This window comes from Siphateles boraxobius, unplaced genomic scaffold (assembly GCF_051911475.1).
Source record: "Siphateles boraxobius isolate OS27281-9 unplaced genomic scaffold, OSU_SipBor_1 20, whole genome shotgun sequence".
NCBI classification, from domain to species: Eukaryota; Metazoa; Chordata; class Actinopteri; order Cypriniformes; family Leuciscidae; genus Siphateles; species Siphateles boraxobius.
Genome location: NW_027508811.1, coordinates 17440583 through 17465783, shown reverse-complemented (window position 1 = coordinate 17465783; position 25201 = coordinate 17440583). Strand labels below are relative to the sequence as shown.

The window sequence follows — 25201 nt, the reverse complement described above, 5'->3', positions numbered from 1 at the left end:
AGTCAACAGCATTACATTTGCTTAAATAGCTTAAGGAATAATTAAATTCTCTCTTGCAAAAGCATTAGCATTGTACCACAGGAGGATAAACTTAATAAAGAGAGCAATGGGCTCAGATGAACCCAGATAGGACAACAGAGAGGTTTCTAATTACATTAGCAGTATCTCTCTCTCTCTCGCGCTCTCTCTGTGTGTGTCTGTGTGCGTGCGTGTGTGTGTGTGTGTGTGTGTGTGTGTGTGTGTGTGTGTGTGTGTGTGTGTGTGTGTGTGTGTGTGTGTGTGTGTGTGTGTGTGTGTGTGTGTGTGTGTGTGTGTGTGTGTGTGTGTGTGTGTGTACCGAGGTGAGACCAAAAGAAAGCGAGCAAGGGAGATCTAGTTGCATTATAGGTTGACAAAATCCCTTGTCCATTCACCTGTGGGATACTTCTGACCTTCAGTGCACACATCATAACAGAGACCAGTCACAACATAGATGCAACCATCCAAACCCTCATCTGATGGGACACAATACTGCGCCACTGTATTCATCAGCAATCACCTGGTTGTGCTCGACTCTTCAATGACACAGCGAGAAGCTCCATGCTGGCAGGACACAGAGGGATCTGAAGGAGCCAGAGCAGGTCAGTAAGATGAATAATGTAGAAAAAGAGTGACCTAGGAACACAGACAGCAGAGTGTTGATGAATGCTAGATATTGAATTTTATGTTAAGAGTTTATGACATGAGACAAACTTGTATTAGTTTTGGGGGTGCTTGTATTCTATTAGTGTGAGATACTTGTATTCTGATATTGAACAATTAAAATAATACAGTGAAATGAGCTCCATAAAAATACACTACTGTTCAAAAGTTTGGAATCACTAAGACATATTTATGGAAACTGGTATGTTATTTTTAATTAATTGAAAACAATGAAAAGTGGTAATGTTTTACAATTGTATGTCTATATTACTTTTAACAGCATTTATTACAGTTTATACATATACAACTTTTAAATTTATTTATTTATATTGAATTCATCGAATGTTAAAAATTCACCCACAAAATCACTCGAATGTTAAAAAAACACCTTATTTTCACATATTTTACATTGTTGCAGCACCTATGGGGGTTTTTTTCTGTCTTTTTCAGCTGTGTAAGTACACTTGCATTTCTTGTAAGTCATGCCAAATTTAAAAAATGGTTAAAAAAATTGTAGTCTATTCTTTTGAGATAGGAAGGCTCTTACATATACTATCATGAAAGAAGAAAATAAACTGGATCAAAGCAGAATAGAACAAGAGAATGGCCCAGATGAACATCAACAAGAGGACAAGCACATCGGACTCTCTAATTTGAGAAAGAGACCCCTGACTGGAGCTCAGCTGGCAGCCTCATTGAACAGAAATTCTACAGACCAGCTTAATCTGCATTAGTCAAGTCAAGTCACGTTCATTTATATAGCGCTTTTAACAATACAGATTGTTTCAAAGCAGCTTTACAGTGATAATAGAAAATTTAAGTAACGGATTGTTTTGTCTTTACAGCAGCAAAAGTTATTGTCTAACTAAAGTTAGTTTCGATTGATTCACTTCCGTCGCAATGATCATAAGTTATTAACTTAGGGGCCGCTAACACGACACCGTTTTAACAGAAAACCCTTAATGCGATCCGGCCGCTCATTTGCCCAAAACAGTGCCTGGTGGCTCGAGAACGCAAACCATGAAATAGGTTCCAAGGTACAAGCCTTGAAAAATTGATAATACAGAATTTTTTACCGCTTCCGCATAGCCAGAGTCGACTTTGCAGCCTTGGCTAAATTAAGTATACACGAGACTAGATAATGATCTGAGATGTTATTATTCTGCTGTAGAATTTCAACGGCATCAACATTGATTCCATGCGATAATATTAGATCTAGAGTATGATTATGACAATGCGTAGGTCCTGACACGTGTTGTCCAACTCCAATAGAGTTCAGAATGTCTTTAAATGCCAATCCCAATGTATCTTTTTCGTTATCTACATGTATATTAAAATCATCAACAATTAGGACTTCTGCAGTCAGTACTAACTCTGATAGAAAATCAGCAAATTCTTTGATAAAGTTCTTATGGTACCCTGGTGGCCTGTACAAAGGCCAGCACAAATCTCAAACCGGATTTATCATTATTACAATAGATAGTGTTACATTAAGCACCAACACTTCAAAAGAATTATATTTAAAACTAGAGTTCTCAGTAATTCTGAAGATATTACTATAGATTACACCAACACCTCCCCCTTTGCCTTTCAGGCGAGGCTCATGTTTATAACATTAATCTTGCGGGGCGGAATTATCCTGACAACTTTTAATCTGTACAGCAGGGCTCAGACTTTTTTTACCTCCGTCCTGGAACCGTCCTGAAAAACTATTTGAACCGTCCTAAAGTGAATGTCAACCATCCCAAAATAAAAATGTTGTTTCTGTACTTTGTTATTATCATCTATAGTCGTTAGTTGTTAGTCACATAATAAAAACACTATTAAAATGTTTATGATGTGTGTCCATGGCTGCACGCTTTGGGTCGGCAGTGTGCGCAAAGAAAACCGTACCGAATAGAGCTCTTTTATTGCGTCGTCACTCTTATTTAGATCTATATGTCTGCTCTACTCATTCTCCCAGACGTTTACATTTTTTAACGTTTTATGAGACAGCGCATGCCAACTCGTGTGCCGCTGGGTAGATCAGCACGCTACGGTACAAATGTGCGCATCTACCACAAACGCAGGACAGAAGAAGGGACGTCTTGGTGCTCAATCTGTTTTACCTTACCGTTGTTTAACCAGCGGAACATATTTGCGATGTCATTAAGCCATTTGATAGATGTACCGCAGAACAAGTCTATGGGTGAGTAGCCGGCCAGTGATAGTAACTATAGTAACAGCATGAGAAGACGCGCTCCTTTGTAGTCAGTGCTTGGTCGGTTAATTTTGGCATTTTCTAAGTAAGTTAGCCTAATAGGCTAGTAATAAATGAACACACATACAAAAATGTCTTTCGTCCTGTAGGCGTCCTTGAGAATATTTCTGTTCGTCCTAAACACATTTTCTATCGTCCCCAGGACGAAATGACAGAGTGTGTCTGCTTCCCAGACAATATTTGGAAGACTGTTCCAAAGTTTTGGTGCTAAATAGGAAAAGGATCTACCGCCAGCAGTCGATGTTGATATTCTAGGTATTATCAACTGGCCGGAATTTTGAGATCGCAATAGACATGTTGGACTATAATAAGAGCTCGCTCCAGTACTGGGGAGCTAAACCATTTAGTGCTTTGTAAGTAATCAGCAATATTTTAAAATGTATGCGATGTTTAATAGGGAGCCAATGCAGTGTTGACAGAACTGGCTAACATGGTCATACTTCCTGGTTCAGGTAAGAACTCTAGCTGCTGCGTTTTGGACCAACTGTAGTTTGTTTATTGAGCATGCCGGGCAACCACCCATAATAGCATTACAATATTCTAGCCTTGATGTCATGAACGCATGAACTAACTGTTCCACATTTAGGATTGAGAGCATATGACGTTATTTAGATATTTTTATAGTTCCGTCATGGCGTGAAGAAATATAGAGCTCAGTATCATCAGCATAACAGTGAAAACTAATGCCATGCTTCCTAATGATATCTCCTAAGGGTAGCATGTACAGACTGAACAGCAATGGTCCTAGTACTGAGCCTTGCGCTACACCATACTGAACTTTTGATCGATAAGACATCTCTTCATTTACTGCTACAAACAGATAACAATCAGATAAGTATGATTTAAATCATGCTAATGCAATTCCACTAATGCCAACATAATTTTCAAGTCTATTTAAAAGAGTGTTTTGGTCAATGGTATCAAATGCAGCACAGAGATTGAGTAACACTAATAGAGAGATACAACCACGATCGGATGATAAGAGCAAATCATTTGTGACTCTGATGAGAGCTGTCTCAGTACTATGGTACAGTCTAAATCCTGACTGGAAATCCTCGCAGAAATCATTTCTTTCTAAAAAAGGAACATAGTTGTGAGTAGAGATTCCCCGATTACAATTTTCTAGGCCGATTCCTGTTTTCCATGAGTTTGGCCTGCCGATACCGATTTTAGCCGATTCCGATTTCATTTTTTCTAACCACTTTACAGCAAAACAACAACAACACAAATATTTATTTTCTATCTTTTCTTTAATAGAACATTTTACATAGAACATAGAACATTTTTTGAACAAATTAAATAAAATAGAACTATATAAATTATTACTCCTGGTGTGGGAAATTCACACATATCTAAGTGCAGAGTTAGTGTATGGAAGAACCATTTTCATTTTTCAACTAAAAAAAAGTGATATTTACTTATTTAGGAAACTAAACTTCTGTATGAGAACATGTAATGTCAATCAAATAATATATAAATAGCAAATAAATAAAAAATAGCCTTGCAGTATACAGATGTTTCTCAAAACACACACACACACACACACATATACACACACACACACAGGCCTATTGCAATCACTTGTACATCAATGGCAAGTTTTATTTCGAAAATAGTTCTTCTCTGCCACATGTCCAGCCAGGCTAAACAATCACATAAATTGAACACAAACAGCGCAGCAAAAATAGACTCTGGGCCGAAACCCTGCTTCCCCGCTGCTCACGCGACGCTCCTGCTCGACGCTCACGCGCTGCTCCTGCTCCCGGTGTGAATGCACTCATTGATAACATGCACGGCGGGAAAAAAAAACCCGCTGCTCAAGCTTGCTGTGTGAAACGGACGTAATTCACGAGGTTTCCTACATGTGCATTCTGTGTGCACGTGTGATGCTGATGTTGTTGCGTGATGTTAATCATGCGGCGGCCGAGTGCATTTGACCGGCAAAACAATCGGAATATGTCAGACTGACCGGCCGGTCGCCGGTCATTGCCGATCACGTGAAAATCGGCCGATTCGAATCACCAGCCGATCAATCGGTGCATCTCTAGTTGTGAGGATCCTGTTTTCTAGTATCTTTGACAGAAAAGGTTTTTTGACTAATTGACTAAATTAATTAATGATGTTAAGAAGAGGATCTATGACCTCTGGAAGCATCTCTTTCAATAGCTTAGTCGGTATAGGGTCTGACATACATGTTGTTGATTTAGATGATTTAACAAGTTTAGAAAATTCTTCCTCTCCTATAGCAATGAATGAATAAAAATTTTCCTCACGGAGACTACAATGCTCTGCCTGATGCGATACTTTAGTAGACAGTTGCATAGTTATAATTTTCTCCCTGCTATTATTAATCTTGTAAGTAAAGAAGTTCAAAAAGTCATTACTGCTGTGCTGCTTGGAAACGTCTGGGGTTGAAGCTTTATTTTTTGTTAATTTAGCCACTGTTTCAAATAAATACCTAGGGTTTTGTTTATTTTCTTCTAATAGGGTTGAAAAATAAGCAGATCTAGCAGCTTTTAAGGCCTCTGTACGCAATCGTGCTCTCTTTCCATGAAATGAAAAAAACTCTAGTTTTGTTTTCTTCCATTTAGAATGTAGCCAATTCAGAGCTCGAATTTCAGCACGGGATTGCGAGTATTACGCATTATTCTAATCATTCCCGCAGGTCTCCCACTTATAATGCGGGAAATTCCCTCAAACATTGATTGAGTGTCCAGCTGTTTCGCGTCTTCTGTCTCTCTGTCTCTCAAAATGGGTTGCTCAAGGCAAGCGTCAAACGCGCTGAAGGCGGTGATACTACACTATCGCTTTTAGGAGTTGGGACATGACGGAATATTCACTTGCATATTCGAGCGAGCATTGCATTGTCACTTTATTTATTTTTATATATGTGAAGCTTTATATATACTTGATATAATTTGATTCATGTAGAAGTTATATGTGTTCTGTGCTTTATACATGCTTGTTATTTGATCCATTTTCAATAAAAAAATAAAATAAAAAAAGCATTGCATTGTCACTTAAGTTTACCATTCGCTCGTCTTTTTAAGTCTTACCAAGCTAAACATTCAAGCGATTTTAAACTATTCATTACTCGCACGCTCTCTGAGAGATGGTTTTCTCTGTATGCTTATGCTTACATAGAGTAAAGACGCCTCACAAACAGCCTGTGAGTATCAAAAGTTATTTTTCGCGGATTATATCGCTTTTACAGCCAAAAACAAGCAAAATGATGTCAAAAATGTCTTTCTTGGTGAGTATCGAACACAGTCGGTTATGTCTTAAATAAGCATAAAATGCATGTGATGTGACAGTATAATGAAAACAGGATCCGTGCACTAGCTCTTAAAGTGACAGCAGCCATATGTGTCTGTCATTAATATTGTTGTCAAAACAACAAAAGATAGCTTTAATTATAATGAATCTGGATTTATAGTCGATGTAGCCTATTTAATTTAGTCAGGACTAAAATACTACCCAATGTCATTTCACATTTAATTACTTTATTAAGTTCTTAATACTAGTGCTAGACCTATTCAAAAACTTTTCTCTTTATTGGTAGGCTATCTTTATTCTATTGTATTTATTTGTTTAAAATGATTTCAACATAATTTAAAGAAATTACTGTGTTTGGTGCACATTCCAACACTTATTTAATTTAACTCTCATTGTTTTTTAATGACAAAAACTAAATATTTTCAGTTATCACAACTGTTATAACACTGTTTATTCAATAAAGATATTACTGTTACTAAACTCTGCTCAAAAGAAATTTAAATTCCAAATTGATCCATATTGTGATACGTATCGTATCGTGGCTTTAGTATTGTGATGCGTATCTTATCGTGACATTGTTGGTGATACACAGCCCTAGGGTCCTGACACGTGTTGTCTAACTCCAATAGAGTTCAGAATGTCTTTAAATGCCAATCCCAAAGCATCTTTTTCGTTATCTACATGTATATTAAAATCACCAACAATTAGGACTTTATCTGCAGTCAGTACTAACTCTGATAGAAAATCAGGAAATTCTTTGATAAAGTCTGTATAGTACCCTGATGGCCTGTATAAAGTATCCAGCACAAATCTAAAACGTGATTTATCATTTACACTAGATAATGTTACATTAAGCACCAACACTTCAAAAGAATCATATTTAAAACTAGACTTCTCAGTAATTCTGAAGATATTACTATAAATAACAGCAACACCTCCCCCTTTGCGTTTCAGACGAGGCTCATGTTTATAACACTAATCTTGCGGGGTGGACACATTTAAAGTAATGTAATCATCTGGTTTTAGCCAGGTTTCTATCAAACACATCACATCTAGGTTATAATCTGTAATTATATCATAAACAGTAAGTGCTTTTGAAGTACGGGATTGAATATTTAGCAAACCGAGCTTTGTCATTTGTTCATCCGTATTATATCTGCTTTTTATTTGTTCAACATCAATTGAATGTTTACCCTTAAATGGGTTTAGGATTTTTTTGTATGTCCTAATTCGGGGAACAGACACAGTCTCAATATGGTGTTATCTGGGTGAAAGAGTATCTATGTGATGGGATTAATCTGACCTCAGTGACGTGAAACAGCTAGCAAACGGTCGGTTTAGCCAGTCTGTCTGCTTCCTGACCTGAGCCCCAGATTGTCATGTTTGAGCTCTAAGACTATGTGCCATATTATTAGAGAGAACTTTTCCAATTGTCTATGAATTCTATATTATTTTGCGGACACCACTTAGACAGCCAGCCATTGAGTGAGCACAGTCTACTAAGTATCTCATCACTCCTGCAAACAGGAAGGGGGCCAGAGCAAATTACAGTGCCTGACATCATACTTGCGAGTTCACACACCTCTTTAACGTTAATTTTGGTGATCTCTGACTGGCGAAGTCAAACATCATTAGTGCCGACGTGAATATTAAAAACATTAGTGAAGAGAAGACTCTGAGATATGAGCCTTTTAGAGAAAATACAAAATCTGACCCTGACAAATAAAAATAAAAGGGTAGAATAAGCGAAAGAACTGGATGGTAAAATCAACCAATCAGATTTGAGGGACAAGTTTACAGCTTATGTCAAGTTTAGGCTTACAACCAAGGTGCTTCTACATCAGTGTTATTCACCTATCATTTAGGTTTAGGACAACATTTTGGACAGGAATGTTGTTCCACATTCAACAAGATGTTTGATCCTGAAATGTGTCTAACTCAAAAAAATCAGGACGTGCAAAGAAATAGGAAAGATTAAATTTTCATACAGGAATGCTGTTCCAGGATCAACAAAATATGTTGTTTCAGGAATGTGTCTAATTCAGCAAAATCACAACATGCATATAGAAACAGTCATCAGCCATCATTTTAAATGTCTGTACCGATCGATTTAATTTTATTAAATTTTATAGTGATTCCAAACTTTTGAACAGTATATGTGTGACTTGTAAGCTGTATACAACCTCCAAAATGTTTTGCCACAACTACCTAAGAAATTCTTCTAAAACCGACATTGCCTAACACATAAACGTCAATATAAATAAAGTGGGAACTGTGTTACAATCTCAGGGCATTTGCTGTTGAAGAATCAGTTACGTTTTAAAGATGCAAAATGTTGCAGTCTGTTCCAGGCAAACATGCTGATATGGTAGTTAATGCTTCACCTTGTTTGACTCAAAGAATTCTGCTGCAAATATATCTGGCAGTTCTCCCAGCGTGTTCCTGGAGAGGAGATTCTGGCAGTTCAGAATGATGCAACAGATCTTGAGAGACATGTTTGTAGATCCAGAGCTTCTAGCTGAACTTAATGAGGAGCAGAGGCAGATTCTTTTCTACAAAATACGTCAGGAGCAGGTGCGACGATGGACGGAGTGTGAGAGCAAAGACGGAAGCTGGAAAAGTCCCCTGACCGAGGAGAGAGATGGTGGGTCCGGCAAGGAAATCTTTCGTAGCCCTATACGTAATCAGATTGTTAAGTTTGACGTTTCCGGGTCCAAACCGTCTATCAGATCCCAAAAGCAAACAACAAACGGTGCTAATATACACTCAGCGTGTGCTGTAGTACTCTGAAAAATTGTGATTCTAATCTATATACATAACGAAATTTCAGTTAGACATAGTGTGTACCGTGAGGTTTGAAAGCTTATCTTAAATGTGTGCTATTCTCAATTGAAACGGAGTAGAGGTTTGGACCGAAAACAGTATTCACTACCTCACAACTTAACAGGTGGATAGTTTTGTTATATTTGATCCTCTTTCATAATTTCATCATGATTTGTTTTGTAATGTACTTTGTCTTCATATCCTTAGTGGAAAAGGCAATTTCAGTATGTACTGTGACATGGCCCAAAAAAAGACTATTCTTTTCTTCAATATATATTGAGATCAATTAATATTGTATGTGAAATGTATTAGCAATATGCTAACAGCAAACTCTGAAATCAACTGTGCATCAAAACTCAATTGTGTGTTCCTGCCTATGTAAAGTGTTGCAGATGTCACTTGTGAAGTTGTGATGGTCTATGATTGTTAGGATGGTCCCTTAGAAGTCAGCTGACTATGTAGGCCATAGGCAGCGAGGCAGCCAGCACAAAATTACTCTTTGGTAAAAGGGTTATTTCACCCAAAAATGAAAATGTTGTTTTGAAATCCGATACGACTTCCATTCTTCTTCGGAACACAAATTAAAATGTTTTTAATACATTATTTTTTCATCATTATCCGTCCTTTGAAAGTCCACACAACCGTATATCCGATATAAAATATTATATAAATGAAGCGGTTTAATCAAGTCTTCTGAAAAGACACCTCTTTATATGATAAAAAGGCTCTCTTTATATAATAAACAGATTTCACTTAGGCTTTCATTTACATAAAACATTGATCAACAGCATTTTCATCTTTTGGTTAACTGTCTTTTGAAAGAGTTCATCTGGGCTGGTTTTCACATCCTTTATCGCTGTTTCCAGAAAACAGGAAGAATGTTCAGTGGCTGCAGGGCAAAGATGGTGAGGTGTGGGTCTGGGTTATGGGGGACGCCCCTGGAGACAAACCATACGAGGTGATTGTCAAAGAGCTGATGGAGGAGAGAGCGAGGCGACAGGCTCAGCTAGAAGCCCAGGAGCTGTGGTGAGGATTGTGAGCAATTGTATGATGTTTATCTGTATCTTTCGACTAGATTAGAAACTGATTTCATGTCCAAAGAAAACATAAAAAAAATCTTTTGCTGTAGATATTTAGCAATTAGGCATCATGCTTCAGGATGCAAAATGGAAACATAAGGTTTATTTTGTTTATACAGAAATTTTTCTGAAAAACATTGTGCACCTAATTTTTTGGCTTTTTCCAAGGCGAAAAAAAGAAGAAGAAATAAAGCAAAAGTTCAGAGATGCCATTGCGAAGGAAAAAGCACGTTTAGTTGCAGGAAAGTGGAAGGAAGAAGCCGAGGACAGAAAGGCAGCCAAACAGGAAGAGGAAGGTATACGAGAAAAGCTAAAGGTGATTGATCAACAAACCCCTCAAACGTCTAACTGTGCTGCAAAATGAGAATGCACTAATTGTCTTCAGCAAGACGAAAATGGTTGCCAGCGTTCCACAAGGATCCAAACTATCTGCTAGAGAGTCAGGGGACTAGCTTAGCAGTGGGAATCACAAAACAATCCAAGTGATCAATTACTTGTAGGAGACCTGCACTGATGTACACCTTTAGGGTCTAACATGTGTTTGGTGGATGTTGTTTTCCACCAGTCTCTCTGTAAATTATTTAGGTAAGTGTGTGGAACGACTGCTGAGGTTGGCCCTCTGTACTTCTATTCTCTGTATCTCCCTTTGAAAGACAGAGGACAATGAGGAAAACAACCAGGCAATCAATACTCAATCTGAAACCAACAGGAGGGCAACTTGCTGCATCAACGACAAAAACTAGGGCTGAGTGCTTTTCTAGTTCTCCAGAACAGTCCATGTATGTACTTTTGTTTGTCATGTTAGTGTTAGTTGCTTCCCACTTTGAGGCTAAATGAAACAGAAAATGTATTACACAGAGCTGAGGCTGTTTTTGGTTGATGTTGTGAAAAGTAGAAGTCAATGGCAAATAAGAGTGCTTAGGAAAATGAAAATGTTGCCTATTGTTCTTTATAATTCTTTTGCACTTTAATCTGTACTCTTAAAGATAAAGGTTCCAAATGTTGTTTTTCACAGCGGTGCTATAGATAGAGAACCTTTCAGTGAACAGAACTTAAAATGTTTTTCTCACATTTTAATAATCTAAAAAAAAAAATTTCACTATAAAGAACCTTTTGTGCTTTGAAAAGGTTCTGTGGTTGTTAAAGGTTCTTCATTGTGTTAACATCGATGCCAATAAAGAACCTTTATTTTTAAGAGTGCATTTGTTTACTTAAAATTTGTATGTATTGTTTTATTGTATTTAAATGTTCAGAGCTCTTTTTGTTATAAGAAAAAAATAATTAAATCTGTATTAGAATGACAACACTTTTTTGCAACTTATATCGTGGTAGTACTTTATACCGTTATAATGTGACGGCCATTGTCGTGATATGAAAATCTGATACCGTCACATGCCTGCCTATTGTATAAATTAATTTGCATTTGAGATGATGTCATTGACCCAAAATCTAGATGCTTAATAATTCTACAAGCCAAAAAGCATGTCAACTTCGTAAGAACGAGAATTTGTTTGGCTGCAAGAAAGTGAGGGGAGAAGTCAATTAATTTTAAATAGAAATTACATCCTAAAGGCATCTTTAATACTGCAAGATTGGTTATACAGAAGTTGCACTGATTGCATTATCTTTTCAAAGAGGAAGAAAAAGAAAACGGCAGAACGTAGGAGGAGTCAGGGCAGACAAAGGTGGAGGCACGACCATTTTTCTAATTATTACACCGCAGATTCCCAAAGAGGCCTTGATGGTTATCCTTGATTTGTGGCCTGGTAATGAGACCTTCTAAAGAAACTTGTCAAATATTAAAGAGCTCATTTATCATAACCCCCATATCATCCCTCTATCTGGAAAGTGCTGAGTCATTAAACTTTGAAGTGTTTCTCTCACAATACTCCTTAAGAAATCTTTTAAAAGACTGTCAAGGCACGACAGAAAAGTGGAGAAAAGTGAAAAGAAAAGGGTAGTTGTCTAGCTTTTAGTTAGATGTGCTTCAGCTATATGAAAAGGCACTTTAATATAGAGTAACTATGTAAGCAAACTCAAAGAAAAAAACTCAAAGAATGAACAATATTAACTGCACTCAAGTTTTTGGACTCTAGTGGTCTAGTCAAGGGGTCTGTTTTCAGATAACGCCTCATTGGTAATTACCTTATGTCAATAATTACACAGCTTAAGTATCTCAAACAACCATGCTCCCACATGTTATAGTGTCCTCGAGGATTAATTATTCAACCAAATGATTTCCATTTCAACACAGCTAATGAGCCACTGGTGCTAATTCATTAGTGCTGTAAGACTTAGAACAACTCATACTGAGGCTAAGTAAGGACTGAGGTGCATATAATTTGACAACACACTCCCTCTCTCTGTCTCACAAAAACTTTCTATATTACTCTCACGCAGAAACAAGAGGAAGAGGAGAGGCAGAGGGAGGAGGAGGAGATAAGACGTGCAGAGGAAAAAAGAGCGAAGGAGCTATATATGTCCCTTGAGCATGAACAAAAAAAAAATGAACAACGTGATAAAGATTGGGAGGAACAATGTGAGTGAAGATGTTGTTTCTTCATATGCATTTTCATCTGTCAAACTCTTTTTTGTTTATTATTTATGTTTCTTCTTAACATCTACAAAATGTTAATCTCTTTACCTCTCTGAGCTTCAGCCTGTTGTGCAAATGTGAAAAAGAAAAGATAGATAGATAGATAGATAGATAGATAGATAGATAGATAGATAGATAGATAGATAGATAGATAGATAGATAGATAGATAGATAGATAGATAGATAGATAGATATTATTGCTTACCTAAGACCAGCTAGAAACCAGCTACCATGTTCCAAAGCACACTTACCAGGATTCTAAAAGCTGGATTTTGTTTCCAATCGCTTTCCTTTCTAATCTAACCATCTACTCTTTCTTTTTCATCCTCTTTAGTACGTCGCTCCAAAGCAGCTGATGAGGAGATGACAAGGAAGGCTCGCTGGGCAAGAGATGAGTATAAGCGTCAGTCACTACGGGCCATAGAGAAAGGCCACGTGGCTGGCCTGAGTGGCCACTTTCAGAAACAATCCCACCGGAGACACAGTACCTTCATTGAACCATCTGCTAGTCCTGTCTCAAGCAATGAAGTCAAACCCAGGCCCGGCATTCAACGTGCAGAACCTCCTTTGTACCGTCGCAGACAAAGCCGAAGGCATAGTACAACTACAACACAACCACTAATGGACAGGTAACCATTCTGTAGTGGAATAACAGAATGTTACATTACTTAAATATAGATTATACTATACTTTAAAGACATTCATTTTAAATACTAAAAGTGAAATTAGACATTAAAAATAATAATGTACAGCATTATTTTATTTATTTTGAGATTTGCTAAAGATTACATTTAACAGTATTATACAGGTCCTTCTCAAAAAATTAGCATATTGTGATAAAGTTCATTATTTTCCATAATGTAATGATAAAATTTAAACTTTCATATATTTTAGATTCATTGCACACCAACTAGGGATGCTAACCGATGACCGTTTGACCGATGGTTGACCGTCTCAACGTTAACCGATCAAAGTTGTCGGTAGTCTGTTAAAAAAAAAAGTGATCTCTAAATTAGGCTATTATAGATAGTGGACTAAACGCTACTACAGTTAGCCATCTTATTCCAAGATATTTTTGTGTGAAGTGAACAAATCCCTCGCACTCAATTTTTCATAACTCGCCTGTTTGTAGCCTACTTAATAAACCAATAAAAACATTTGGTGCGAGATCACAGCGTTTGGGTTTGCGCGCTCACAAGGTTTGCGAAAAGTAAAGGCTACAGGCTAAAACACTGGAGGTTAGAGCCAGGGCAGACGACAGGATGAAGCGTGCAAAGAGACGTGTGTGGGACCATTTCACCAAAAAGAATGACACAGTAAGTTGCAACTTGTGTGATACAGTGCTTAAATACAGTAGTCATACTGTAGAAATACATTACATCTACATTTCAGTGGTAACAGATAAGGTGATGATGATCATCATCTTTCTTTATTATTGTTAGAACTAACGTTACCTCAAACTAAGCGGAGTCTCTTCGGAGCTGTCATTTTCTTAAATGAGACGCTGCAATGTTTCAAATGAGCTTCTAACGCTAGACTAACGCCTTTATTTTCAACGCGATCACCTTGTACCCAAAACATTTCGAAACTAAGGAGCCATTTGTCCTCCGATTACATACAAGCTCCTCGGCGCAGTGTTTGCGGGACTCATGTTTCGCGCTGTAGGGCATTTTAGAAAAGTGACGTGAGTGGAAGCGCAGCGCCGGGGCAGTGTGTGTGCGTGTGTGCGTGCGTGTGTGTGTGTGAGTGTGTGTGTGTGTGTGTGTGTGTGTGTGTGTGTGTGTGTGTGTGTGTGTGTGTGTGTGTGTGTGTGTGTGTGTGTGTGTGAGCGGGAGGCAGAGAGAGATGCGACAGAGTTGCGAAATTGCAGGCACGGCTCGAAATGGCTGTTATTTCAAATAACATAGCATATTTTAAACTAATCGGTTAACCGGTTTCAACCGGCTAATGAGGCTCGGTGGTAGGTCAAGAAAATTTTTAGTTTTCGCCATCCCTAACACCAACTGAAATATTTCAGGTCTTTTGTTGTTTTAATACTGATGATTTTGGCATACAGCTCATGAAAACCCAAAATTCATATCTCAAAAAATTAGCATATTTCATCCGACAAATAAAAGAAGTGTTTTTAATACAAAAAAAGTCAACCTTCAAATAATTATGTTTAGTTATGCACTCAATGCTTGGTCGGGAATCCTTTTGCAGAAATGACTGTTTCAATGCGGCGTGGCATGGAGGCAATCAGCCTGTGGCACTGCTGAGGTGTTATGGAGGCCCAGGATGCTTCGATAGCGGCCTTAGGCCGTGTGTCCACCAAAGCGTTTTTAGCCGGCTGAAAACGCTGGACGCTCTGCTGAAAACGCCTAGCCGTGGGCGCTTGAGAGCGTTTTGGCAGCGCTGCGTTTTTCAGTTGAGACGATTCGTTGCTATGATACAGAATATCCACAGCACAGTTTACTTGTAACTGATTTCGCAGATAATTTTGTTTCATACTAAAAATTTATTTTTCATCCATTTTGTTCGGTTAGCTCTGCTGGTAGACGTCGTTGTACAGAAAGAATGTTGTGACAGTTGGTCGTGTGGTATTTGTCCCGCCCCTCCTCCACTGTGATTGGACGGCTGTGTAAAAAGTGACAGTGATGAGCGCAGCGTTTTACCCAAAGTTGAACATTTTTCAACTCTCGGCGACCAGTAAAAAACGCCGGGCGCTCAGCTCTTGAGCGTTAAATACTCGCTCAGCGCCTCGTTACGCTCATGGCGTTTAAAAAACGCGGCGCTCCCATTGAAAACAATTGGAATTTTACGCCAGCTGCGTGAAAAAACGCTTTGGTGGACACACGGCCTTAAGCTCATCCAGAGTGTTGGGTCTTGCGTCTCTCAACTTTCTCGTCACAATATCCCACAGATTCTCTATGGGGTTCAGGTCAGGAGAGTTGGCAGGCCAATTGAGCACAGTAATACCAAGGTCAGTAAACCATTTACCAGGGGTTTTGGCACTGTGAGCAGGTGCCAGGTCGTGCTGAAAAATGAAATCTTCATCTCCATAAAGCTTTTCAGCAGATGGAAGCATGAAGTGCTCCAAAATCTCCTGATAGCTAGCTGCATTGACCCTGCCCTTGATAAAACACAGTGGACCAACACCAGCAGCTGACATGGCACCCCAGACCATCACTGACTGTGGGTACTTGACACTGGACTTCAGACATTTTGGCATTTCCTTCTCCCCAGTCCTCCTCCAGACTCTGGCACCTTGATTTCCGAATGACATGCAAAATTTGCTTTCATCCGAAAAAAGTACTTTGGACCACTGAGCAACAGTCCAGTGCTGCTTCTCTGTAGCCCAGGTCAGGCGCTTCTGCCGCTGTTTCTGGTTCAAAAGTGGCTTGACCTGGGGAATGCGGCACCTGTAGCCCATTTCCTGCACACGCCTGTGCACGGTGGCTCTGGATGTTTCTACTCCAGACTCACTCCACTGCTTCCGCAGGTCCCCCAAGGTCTGGAATCGGTCCTTCTCCACAATCTTCCTCAGGGTCCGGTCACCTCTTCTCGTTGTGCAGCATTTTTTGCCACACTTTTTCCTTCCCACAGACTTCCCACTGAGGTGCCTTGATACAGCACTCTGGGAACAGCCTATTTGTTCAGAAATTTCTTTCTGTGTCTTACCCTCTTGCTTGAGGGTGTCAATGATGGCCTTCTGGACAGCAGTCAGGTCGGCAGTCTTACCCATGATTGCGGTTTTGAGTAATGAAACAGACTGGGAGTTTTTAAAAGCCTCAGGAATCTTTTGCAGGTGTTTAGAGTTAATTAGTTGATTCAGATGATTAGGTTAATAGCTCGTTTAGAGACCCTTTTCATGATATGCTAATTTTTTGAAATAGGAATTTTGGGTTTTCATGAGCTGTATGCCAAAATCATCAGTATTACAACAATAAAAGACCTGAAATATTTCAGTTGATGTGCAATGAATCTAAAATATATAAAAGTTAAATTTTTATCATTACGTTATGGAAAATAATGAACTTTATCACAATATGCTAATTTTTTGAGAAGGACCTGTATTATTTATAATCAACTGATATCAAAATGTAAAAAATGTCTAATATCATACAAAAACCGTTATGGCACCAATATAATGTACATCCATAACACGTGTGTGCAACACTTCCCTACCAAAGAAACACTTCAGACCAGCCAAGCTGGTTTAAGCTAGTCTTGCTGGCCACATGGTGCTCAGCTGCTCTGCCAAAACCTGGCCTTTTTAGGCAGGCTGGGAGACCAGCAAACCATCTTAGGCTGGATTAAGCTGTCTTTTCAAAGGTTTATGCACCAAATTAAGAACTGTGTAGTTCTGTAAATTAGCACTCTTCTTTCCCATTAGCCCTGCATGGTTGCGGACACCACGACCCAGTTCCAGGGAGTTGGTTATTCTCTGGTTTACTGAAGAGCAGAAACCAAAACAGGCGGGACGTGAAAGGAATGGCAATACTATCGCCCCATGGTTCCATGGTAAGGTTTCTTAATGACCTCTCTGGTGTCTCCGGTTATACGATACATTAAAATCCACTATCACCTGATAAACTGTACGGAAAATGAATAGCTTGCCAATGTCGACATTAATTGCAGAACATGGCTGAAGATTACTGTGCCGTAAGCAAGTGGGAAACATGAGTAGTTTTAGCAACCCAGACAGATGCTAGCACCACTCAGGCAGATAACAGAGCTCTGCCCTTTTACCCTCTTGTACACACTGTCAACCAGATCCAAAAGGAGAGAGAAATGGAGTATGGAATATGCGGCCTTGTTTTGAAACCAGAAACTGGCCGACCAACAGATGGAGAGCAGTTGTGTATGCGTCTACTTGTACACAGACGGACAGTAGAGAGAAATTGAGGGGAGTGCTCAATAATTCAAAGCTTTTGCTAGGCTTATTACTGGCGTTGTGAGTCATGCAGCTTTGTCATGTTTGATTGGGTTACAGTGTGTGACTCCTGGTTAAATGACAAGAGAGCAGATTATTAGGCTTGTGAGTGTCGGAAATTCCAATTTGGGTCGCGTCTGTGTGATTCTGAATAGATGCATATCTAGATAAGAGATCCAATGCACACTCATTCATACCCTTACTGACACACATACACAAGCCATGGTGTAGATTTACACCAACACTGTTAGTACAGATACATGGAAAAACATACTATACCACTTTCTACCTGGCACCTGGTGACTATTACAGAGATAACAAGATTACAATGGAAACAATGCTGAAATACCTAAACAACTCCTCTTTGAAAGTCATTACCTTTCTGAAAAAGAAGTGTGCTCACTGAATGTGCATGTGTAGTGCACACACATGAAATAAAATTAAATAAAAGGTCACTTAAAAAATAGAACACTTTCGTGGCTGTTTCTTAACACACTTTGTAATAATGTCAAGTGAAAATTTTTACTTTAACACATTTTAAATAATTGCTTTAATAGTCTTTTATCATGCTTAAACAAGTACACTTAATGTGATTTGTTGACTAACATAGCCTACTTGGTTATAGATAATATATTTTAACTGTAGTGTGTCATTTAATATTACATTTAACTTCATTACAAATAAAAACATGACTAGAAAGTTTAAATAAAAATTACATTACATTTATTTCCCCATCAATGCTTTTCGGTACATTCGGCTGTACCATATTTCAAAGTCAACAGAAGTAATGATGAAATTACATATAAAGATGTAATTCATGAGTATGTCAAAAAAACAAATATAAATTCAAATTAAAATAAATTCAAATTAATAGCAAATAACATGAAATTAAAACTCAGTTATCAAGTCTATTATTTTAAAATATATTATTTTCATAATTAGTACTATTTTTAAAAGTATGCTATTTTGTATGTCTTTTTCACAAAGGCAAACAAGCCAGGATCTTTGAGGTGCTTCAGTTAACAAAAGACTATGAGAATGTTTTGGAAAGTTTAAATTAGTATAATTAACTCTTCACTGACAGTTGACTGGAATGTTTATCCTGAAGGTATCATTTCTCGAGAGGACTCAGAAAGACTGCTTATGAATTCTGCTAAGGGCTCTTTCTTGGTACGGGTCAGTGAACGGATATGGGGCTACACACTGTCCTATCGCACAGCCAGCGGTTTCAAGCATTTCCTTATCGATGCTTCTGGGGACTATTACAGCTTTCTCGGTGTGGACCAAAACCGTCATGCCACCCTTGCTGACCTCATTGACTTCCACAAGGTAAGAGAGCAGAATAGCAACTTTAGAAAGCTATTGTGAGACATAAGGATAAATGGAATTTTACTTCAAAATCATCTACACCAACCACAAGAATAGAAAAAAAAATAGAATATAGAAAAATAATTTTCATATTATTTTATCAATCATTCACAATAAGGCCTAGCAAGAGTTTAGAAAATAGAGCTGGTGTCCCAATTCAGAGGCTACATGCTTTGGAGGCAGAATTCAAGGGCAGATTGTGTCACAGTGACGAGACAAAGGCTGTCCCAATTCAAAGGCCCCTTCAAATGCGGCCTCGAAATACATCCTTCGTGCAATGAAGGATACAACAGATGGATCCTTTGCGACCTACACTTACCCAGAATTCATTGCGTGTCTGTGACAACATTATTTTTTGAGAGAAATTCCAAGATAACACTTTTAAATGTAAGTTTTGGCTCTCAACTTAAATTAATATGATACAAATGTGAGTTTATACTCTTAATTATGTACAGAAATCGACCAATGTAAACATAATTTCATAGGCTGTGAACACTGTTTTGTTTTCAGACAGATGAATATAACTTTTTTTTAAATCCATTACAAACGTTACTCCCCCTCGTTAACAGCTGTTACTGTTCCAGCTATAGTGACTAGAACAATCCTACATAGACTAGACTGTCCCATTTAACAATGTTCGGTTTGACCTTCACGGCCTTTGAATGTGTGTCCTTTGAAGAATGCAGCCTCTGAATAGAGTGGTGCAAGTTTGTGCCTTCATCGCGCCATTTCCTACTCCTGATCTCTCCTCTTCACTTTGTTTGGGATAGTTAACCAAAAACTGAAAATTCTGTCATTATTTACTCACCTGATGTTCCGTGCCTTCCTTTCTTTCTTCTGTGGGACACGAAAGATGTTTTAATGAATGTCCACACTTCTCTTATGAATGTGGATTGTGGATCATGGATGAATTATGTCTGTCGTTTGTTTAGATGCACAACTTGCGATGCACGATTCGTTAATGAATGAACAAATCACTCTTTTAAATCGGTTCTTTTTTTATGAATCGATCAAATGGATCTTTTTGTTTTGAAGCGCTCGAAACACCACATGTTGATGACACCTGCTGGTAAAAATGTGTAAATACATTAAAAAAGTAAATTGATCTCATTAATTATGAAGTGTATAATTTGAGTTTGTATACTGTCCAGTGCTTGTTTTATATAATTTTAGGAAGGACTTGACTAATACGCAAATTAGAAACCATTAATTATAACTCTCCCCTTTTTTGTACACATGTTTAAAATTCATAAAATTAAAAATTCATTATTTCTTAACACTGAACCTATATTTTACAAAACTGAAGAGATTTCTTAAAGCCATTAGACACTGAATGATTTTACTACATCAATGCCATATAGTGATGAACCATAGGAATTCGAAAAGTTTCGAAGCTTTGAGTCTCGTTTGCAAAATTTACATGACTTGACAAGTTCAGAATGCTCTCCGAATCACTGATTCGAAACAAAACAAAATCAGTGTTTTGTTTCGAACAAAGCTTCAGCAGTGTTTCTAAAGCGCCCATTAAAACACTATGCCAACTGTCATATGTTCACAAGTTGTGAATCGTGTGTGACAGTCTGAAAAAGTTACAAATACAGGTCCTTCTCAAAAAATTAGCATATTGTGATAAAGTTAATTATTTTCCATAATGTAATGATAAAAATTAAACTTTCATATATTTTAGATCAGGGGCGTCACTAGGATTTTCATTTTAGGGGGGCTAAGCCCCCAATGAGGGTTTTTTTTTTTTTTAAATCTAAAAAAAGATAACACTTTAGTTTAGGACCTAATGCTCACTATTAACCAGTTTCAATACCATGCAAAGGCAGGGTTTTATAATCACTGTGGTCCCAAATGTGAGGTAGGGCAGATAGGGGGTTTCTGGGTTTCCCCGAGAAAATTTTGATTTCTCTGATCTACATATTTCAAGATGTTTTGAAGGCCAAAAAAATTGGATAACAGCTTTAAAACCATGTCAGTGGGCAGCTGATTATTTTTCATCATCAGCATCACACCCTTTTTCTCTTTGTTTTTATCTTGCCCTGTCTCTTCCCCTCCTAAAGCTGGGCTTTGACTGATATAGGCTTTTCATTTTTGTCTGTCAGTGAAGAAAGTAAACATAGGATCAACTGATAGGTTGATTTTGCCTATGAATCATTTTCTCAGACACGTTTATTTACTGAAAGCTACTAAAGCTAGGTATTAAATGCATTCACAATATGTAGGCTACACATTCATTATTGATCTTATGCCTAATACAGGGCCGTAGACAGGGTTTTATAATCAAAGAGGTCCTAAATTTGAGGTTGGTAGGGGGTTCAAATTTTTTATTTCTCTGATATGTGCATTTCAAGACGTTTTTAAGATAAAAAAGGATAAGAAATAGCTTTAAAACCATGTTAGTGGGCAGTATCTTATTTTTCAATACCTGCTCTCTCCTCATCTCCATCACTCTTTCATTTTTTCTCAGTCTCTTCATCCCTTTCTCTTCCCCTCCTAAAGCTGAGCTTTTTTAATTTACTAAAGGCTACAATTTGTTCAATATACACGAACACAAACACATTCATTATTAATCTTGTGCCTGACATGATGAAAATGGCTTTGTTAATGTTTCTTGTCCCCTCACAATGACAGTACACTAATTATTACATTACATAAGTCACATACTTTTTGAACTGAAAATAGGTAGGCCTAACGTTACATGGGCATATTTTTCATTCAAAATGACGAAATTAGACAAAACTATATTAGTTTGCTGATTATTTTTTGTCATTCGTTTAACATTTATGACCTAAAAAAAATTCAAATATGAAATGTTAAGTTTAGCTACTTACATCTTATCTCGCACTTGACCGTACGCGTCGAGTCGCACTGTTAAAATTCGCGCTCAGCAGCGTCTGTGAACATAAAGCCCGCCTACTTTGATTTGATTGGTCATCTCAAATATTCTGACATTGACGAGCAGTGACAAGCCAATGAGGCTCAGATGAACACACACACACACCCTGTCCTCTGTTTCTGATGTGCTCTCTGCTCGGCGCCGCTGCGGATTGAAGATGAAGAGCGCGCTAAATCTGATCATAACAAGACTGAAGCGAACATTTTTAAGGGGGCTAGGCAGAAGTTTAGGGTGGCTGAAGCCCCCCTAAAAAGGGCCTAGCGACGCCCCTGTTTTAGATTCATTGCACACCAACTGAAATATTTCAGGTCTTTTATTGTTTTAATACTGATGATTTTGGCATACAGCTCATGAAAACCCAAAATTCCTATCTCAAAAAATTAGCATATCATGAAAAGGGTCTCTAAACGAGCTATTAACCTAATCATCTGAATCAACTAATTAACTCTAAACACCTGCAAAAGATTCCTGAGGCTTTTGAAAACTCCCAGCCTGTTTCATTACTCAAAACCGCAATCATGGGTAAGACTGCCGACCTGACTGCTGTCCAGAAGGCCATCATTGACACCCTCAAGCAAGAGGGTAAGACACAGAAAGACATTTCTGAACAAATAGGCTGTTCCCAGAGTGCTGTATCAAGGCACCTCAGTGAGAAGTCTGTGGGAAGGAAAAAGTGTGGCAAAAAACGCTGCACAACGAGAAGAGGTGACCGGACCCTGAGGAAGATTTTGGAGAATGAACCGATTCCAGACCTCGGGGGACCTGCGGAAGCAGGGGACTGAGTCTGGAGTAGAAACATCCAGAGCCACCGTGCACAGGCGTGTGCAGGAAATGGGCTACAGGTGCCGCATTTCCCAGGTCAAGCCACTTTTGAACCAGAAACAGCGGCAGAAGCGCCTGACCTGGGCTACAGAGAAGCAGCACTGGACTGTTGCTCAGTGGTCCAGGGTACTTTTTTCGGATGAAAGCAAATTTTGCATGTCATTCGGAAGTCAAGGTGCCAGAGTCTGGTGGAAGACTGGGGAGAAGGAAATGCCCAAATGCCTGAAGTCCAGTGTCAAGTACCCACAGTCAGTGATGGTCTGGGGTACCATGTCAGCTGCTGGTGTTGGTCCACTGTGTTTTATCAAGGGCCGGGTCAATGCAGCTGGCTATCAGGAGATTTTGGAGCACTTCATGCTTCCATCTGCTGAAAAGCTTTATGGAGATGAAGATTTCATTTTTCTGCACGACCTGGCACCTGCTCACAGTGCCAAAACCCCTGGTAAATGGTTTACTGACCATGGTATTACTGTGCTCAATTGGCCTGCCAACTCTCCTGACCTGAACCCCATAGAGAATCTGTGGGATATTGTGAAGAGAACGTTGAGAGACGCAAGACCCAACACTGGATGAGCTTAAGTCCGCTATCGAAGCATCCTGGGCCTCCATAACACCTCAGCAGTGCCACAGGCTGATTGCATCCATTACACGCCGCATTGAAGCAGTCATTTCTGCAAAAGGATTCCCGACCAAGTATTGAGTGCATAACTGAACATAATTATTTGAAGGTTGACTTTTTTTGTATTAAAAAAACACTTCTTTTATTGGTCGGATGAAATTAGCAAATTTTTTGAGATAGGAATTTTGGGTTTTCATGAGCTGTATGCCAAAATCATCAGTATTAAAACAATAAAAGACCTGAAATATTTCAGTTGGTGTGCAATGAATCTAAAATGTATGAAAGTTTAATTTTTATCATTACATTATGGAAAATAATGAACTTTATCACAATATGCTAAATTTTTGAGAAGGACCTGTATTAGTAATTTTCTTGCCAACATCTATTGTTTAGGTTCGGAAGATATATCAGCTGGGGTTGATTGGATTCCCGTTCACTTTGTGTACCGTGCACTGGCTTTTATGTAGACTAGCTAGGCCTACTCATGTAGATTATTTTTCTAAAAATCATCTAAGAAAGTCATATAGCCAACCTCTGGGACAGCATCAGGGTGAGTAAATGATGAGAGAATGTTCATTTTTGCCTTCTGTGGCATATCACCCTGAATCAGTTCGCAATTCAGTCTAAAACATTCAAAAAGGTCAATCATGCACTGAATCTATTGCAAGCTGTTTGTCCTTGAACACAGAAAACAAAAAGTGGTGGGATTAAGTGCCGATTTACTTACAATCCAAATGAAATAAACTTGCAAAACCATTATTCCCCAGAAGAATGTTTTCACTGAGGAGAAGCCTTGATGCCCAGAGACATTAAAGTTTTAAAGTGCAGGATTAAAGTTTGGTCAGTCTTAAAGTCTCTAGATCTCTAAATGTCCTGTAACATCACAATATTTGAGAAAAGGATTAGTAGTCAGAGCTGTTCCCCGAGTTAAACACTGTAATGTAACCTAATCTGCACTAAGGCAACTTTCAGTAACTAAGAGCTTACCTTCACACATCTCTTCAGCATGCCCTATGTAACCATGGATACATATTTCACTGTCTGGAATGCTGTCAAAGTGGGAGTCACAAGCTGTGAAATCTCTGACATTAGTTACTTGCAAATGCAGGCGACGTTGTACAACTGTCAACAAGCGTTCCCGCTTCACGCCTCTGCAATATGGTAAAAATAAATTTTAAAAAAGCTGTAGCGAACCTGTCAACATATATATGAAAATTACAACAGGTTTAGCTCAGGTAGAAAAACAAGCAGAATTCAATAGCAATCACAGAATGAATACAAAAGCAACTCAGATTTATCCTGAAACAGTGCTGGAAACAAGGCTGCCCTCACTATTTCAGGCCAGATTTGACACATTTTAGAATATGTAAAATAAATTGAATGACACAGCATGCGATGATTCCAGCATTTGATGATTTCAGGCGTTTGTGTATAGAAATGTTGTACTCTCGTTATTAGAGTGCACAGCACTCTGGATAATGGCAACATCTGTCGATTCTCAGGAGGAAGTCATCACAACTACAGGGAAAGAGCTGCTGCTGGAGGCCTGCTTTCGGACTGGGCCCTCTGCGGACTTCGGAGGGCTTTTCCCATGATTCCTCACACTAAAGACTTCAAAGGCGAATCTATGCAGGGCAGCTAATGTAGCAGGGAGTTCGTTGCATTTCAAAGAACATGGTCAAAAATAAACAAGACTTCTGCTCCTCATGTTCTGCCTCTGGTTTACAGTTCCTTATGATCAGGCCCCAGACTTTTTCTTTGCATTTTCTGTGCTGATCTTTGAGGAAAAGATGTGGGATTCTTGTTTTGTACTATACTCGTGTTGGTATAGCTGACAGCATTACCGAATATTTCAGAGAT

The 25201-nt window shown here is 38.5% G+C and overlaps 1 protein-coding gene across 2 annotated transcripts; it reads left to right on the top strand.

Annotated features, from left to right (window-relative positions):
- The first annotated feature begins 359 nt into the window (after positions 1-359).
- Positions 360-25048, top strand: sh2d4ba (SH2 domain containing 4Ba). Of its 2 annotated transcripts, none has more exons than XM_077237245.1 (9): positions 360-620; positions 8644-8861; positions 9907-10066; positions 10288-10435; positions 12520-12658; positions 13050-13344; positions 17091-17218; positions 18739-18959; positions 24844-25048. In XM_077237245.1, the coding sequence occupies exons 2-9, from the start codon at positions 8687-8689 to the stop codon at positions 24934-24936; spliced, it is 1359 nt and encodes a 452-aa protein (XP_077093360.1). In that variant the 5' UTR covers positions 360-620; positions 8644-8686; the 3' UTR covers positions 24937-25048. The 2 variants fall into 2 exon arrangements, with proteins under 2 accessions (XP_077093360.1, XP_077093361.1); XM_077237246.1 differs by having other exon boundaries at positions 566-620; positions 8618-8861.
- The last annotated feature ends 153 nt before the right edge of the window (positions 25049-25201 follow it).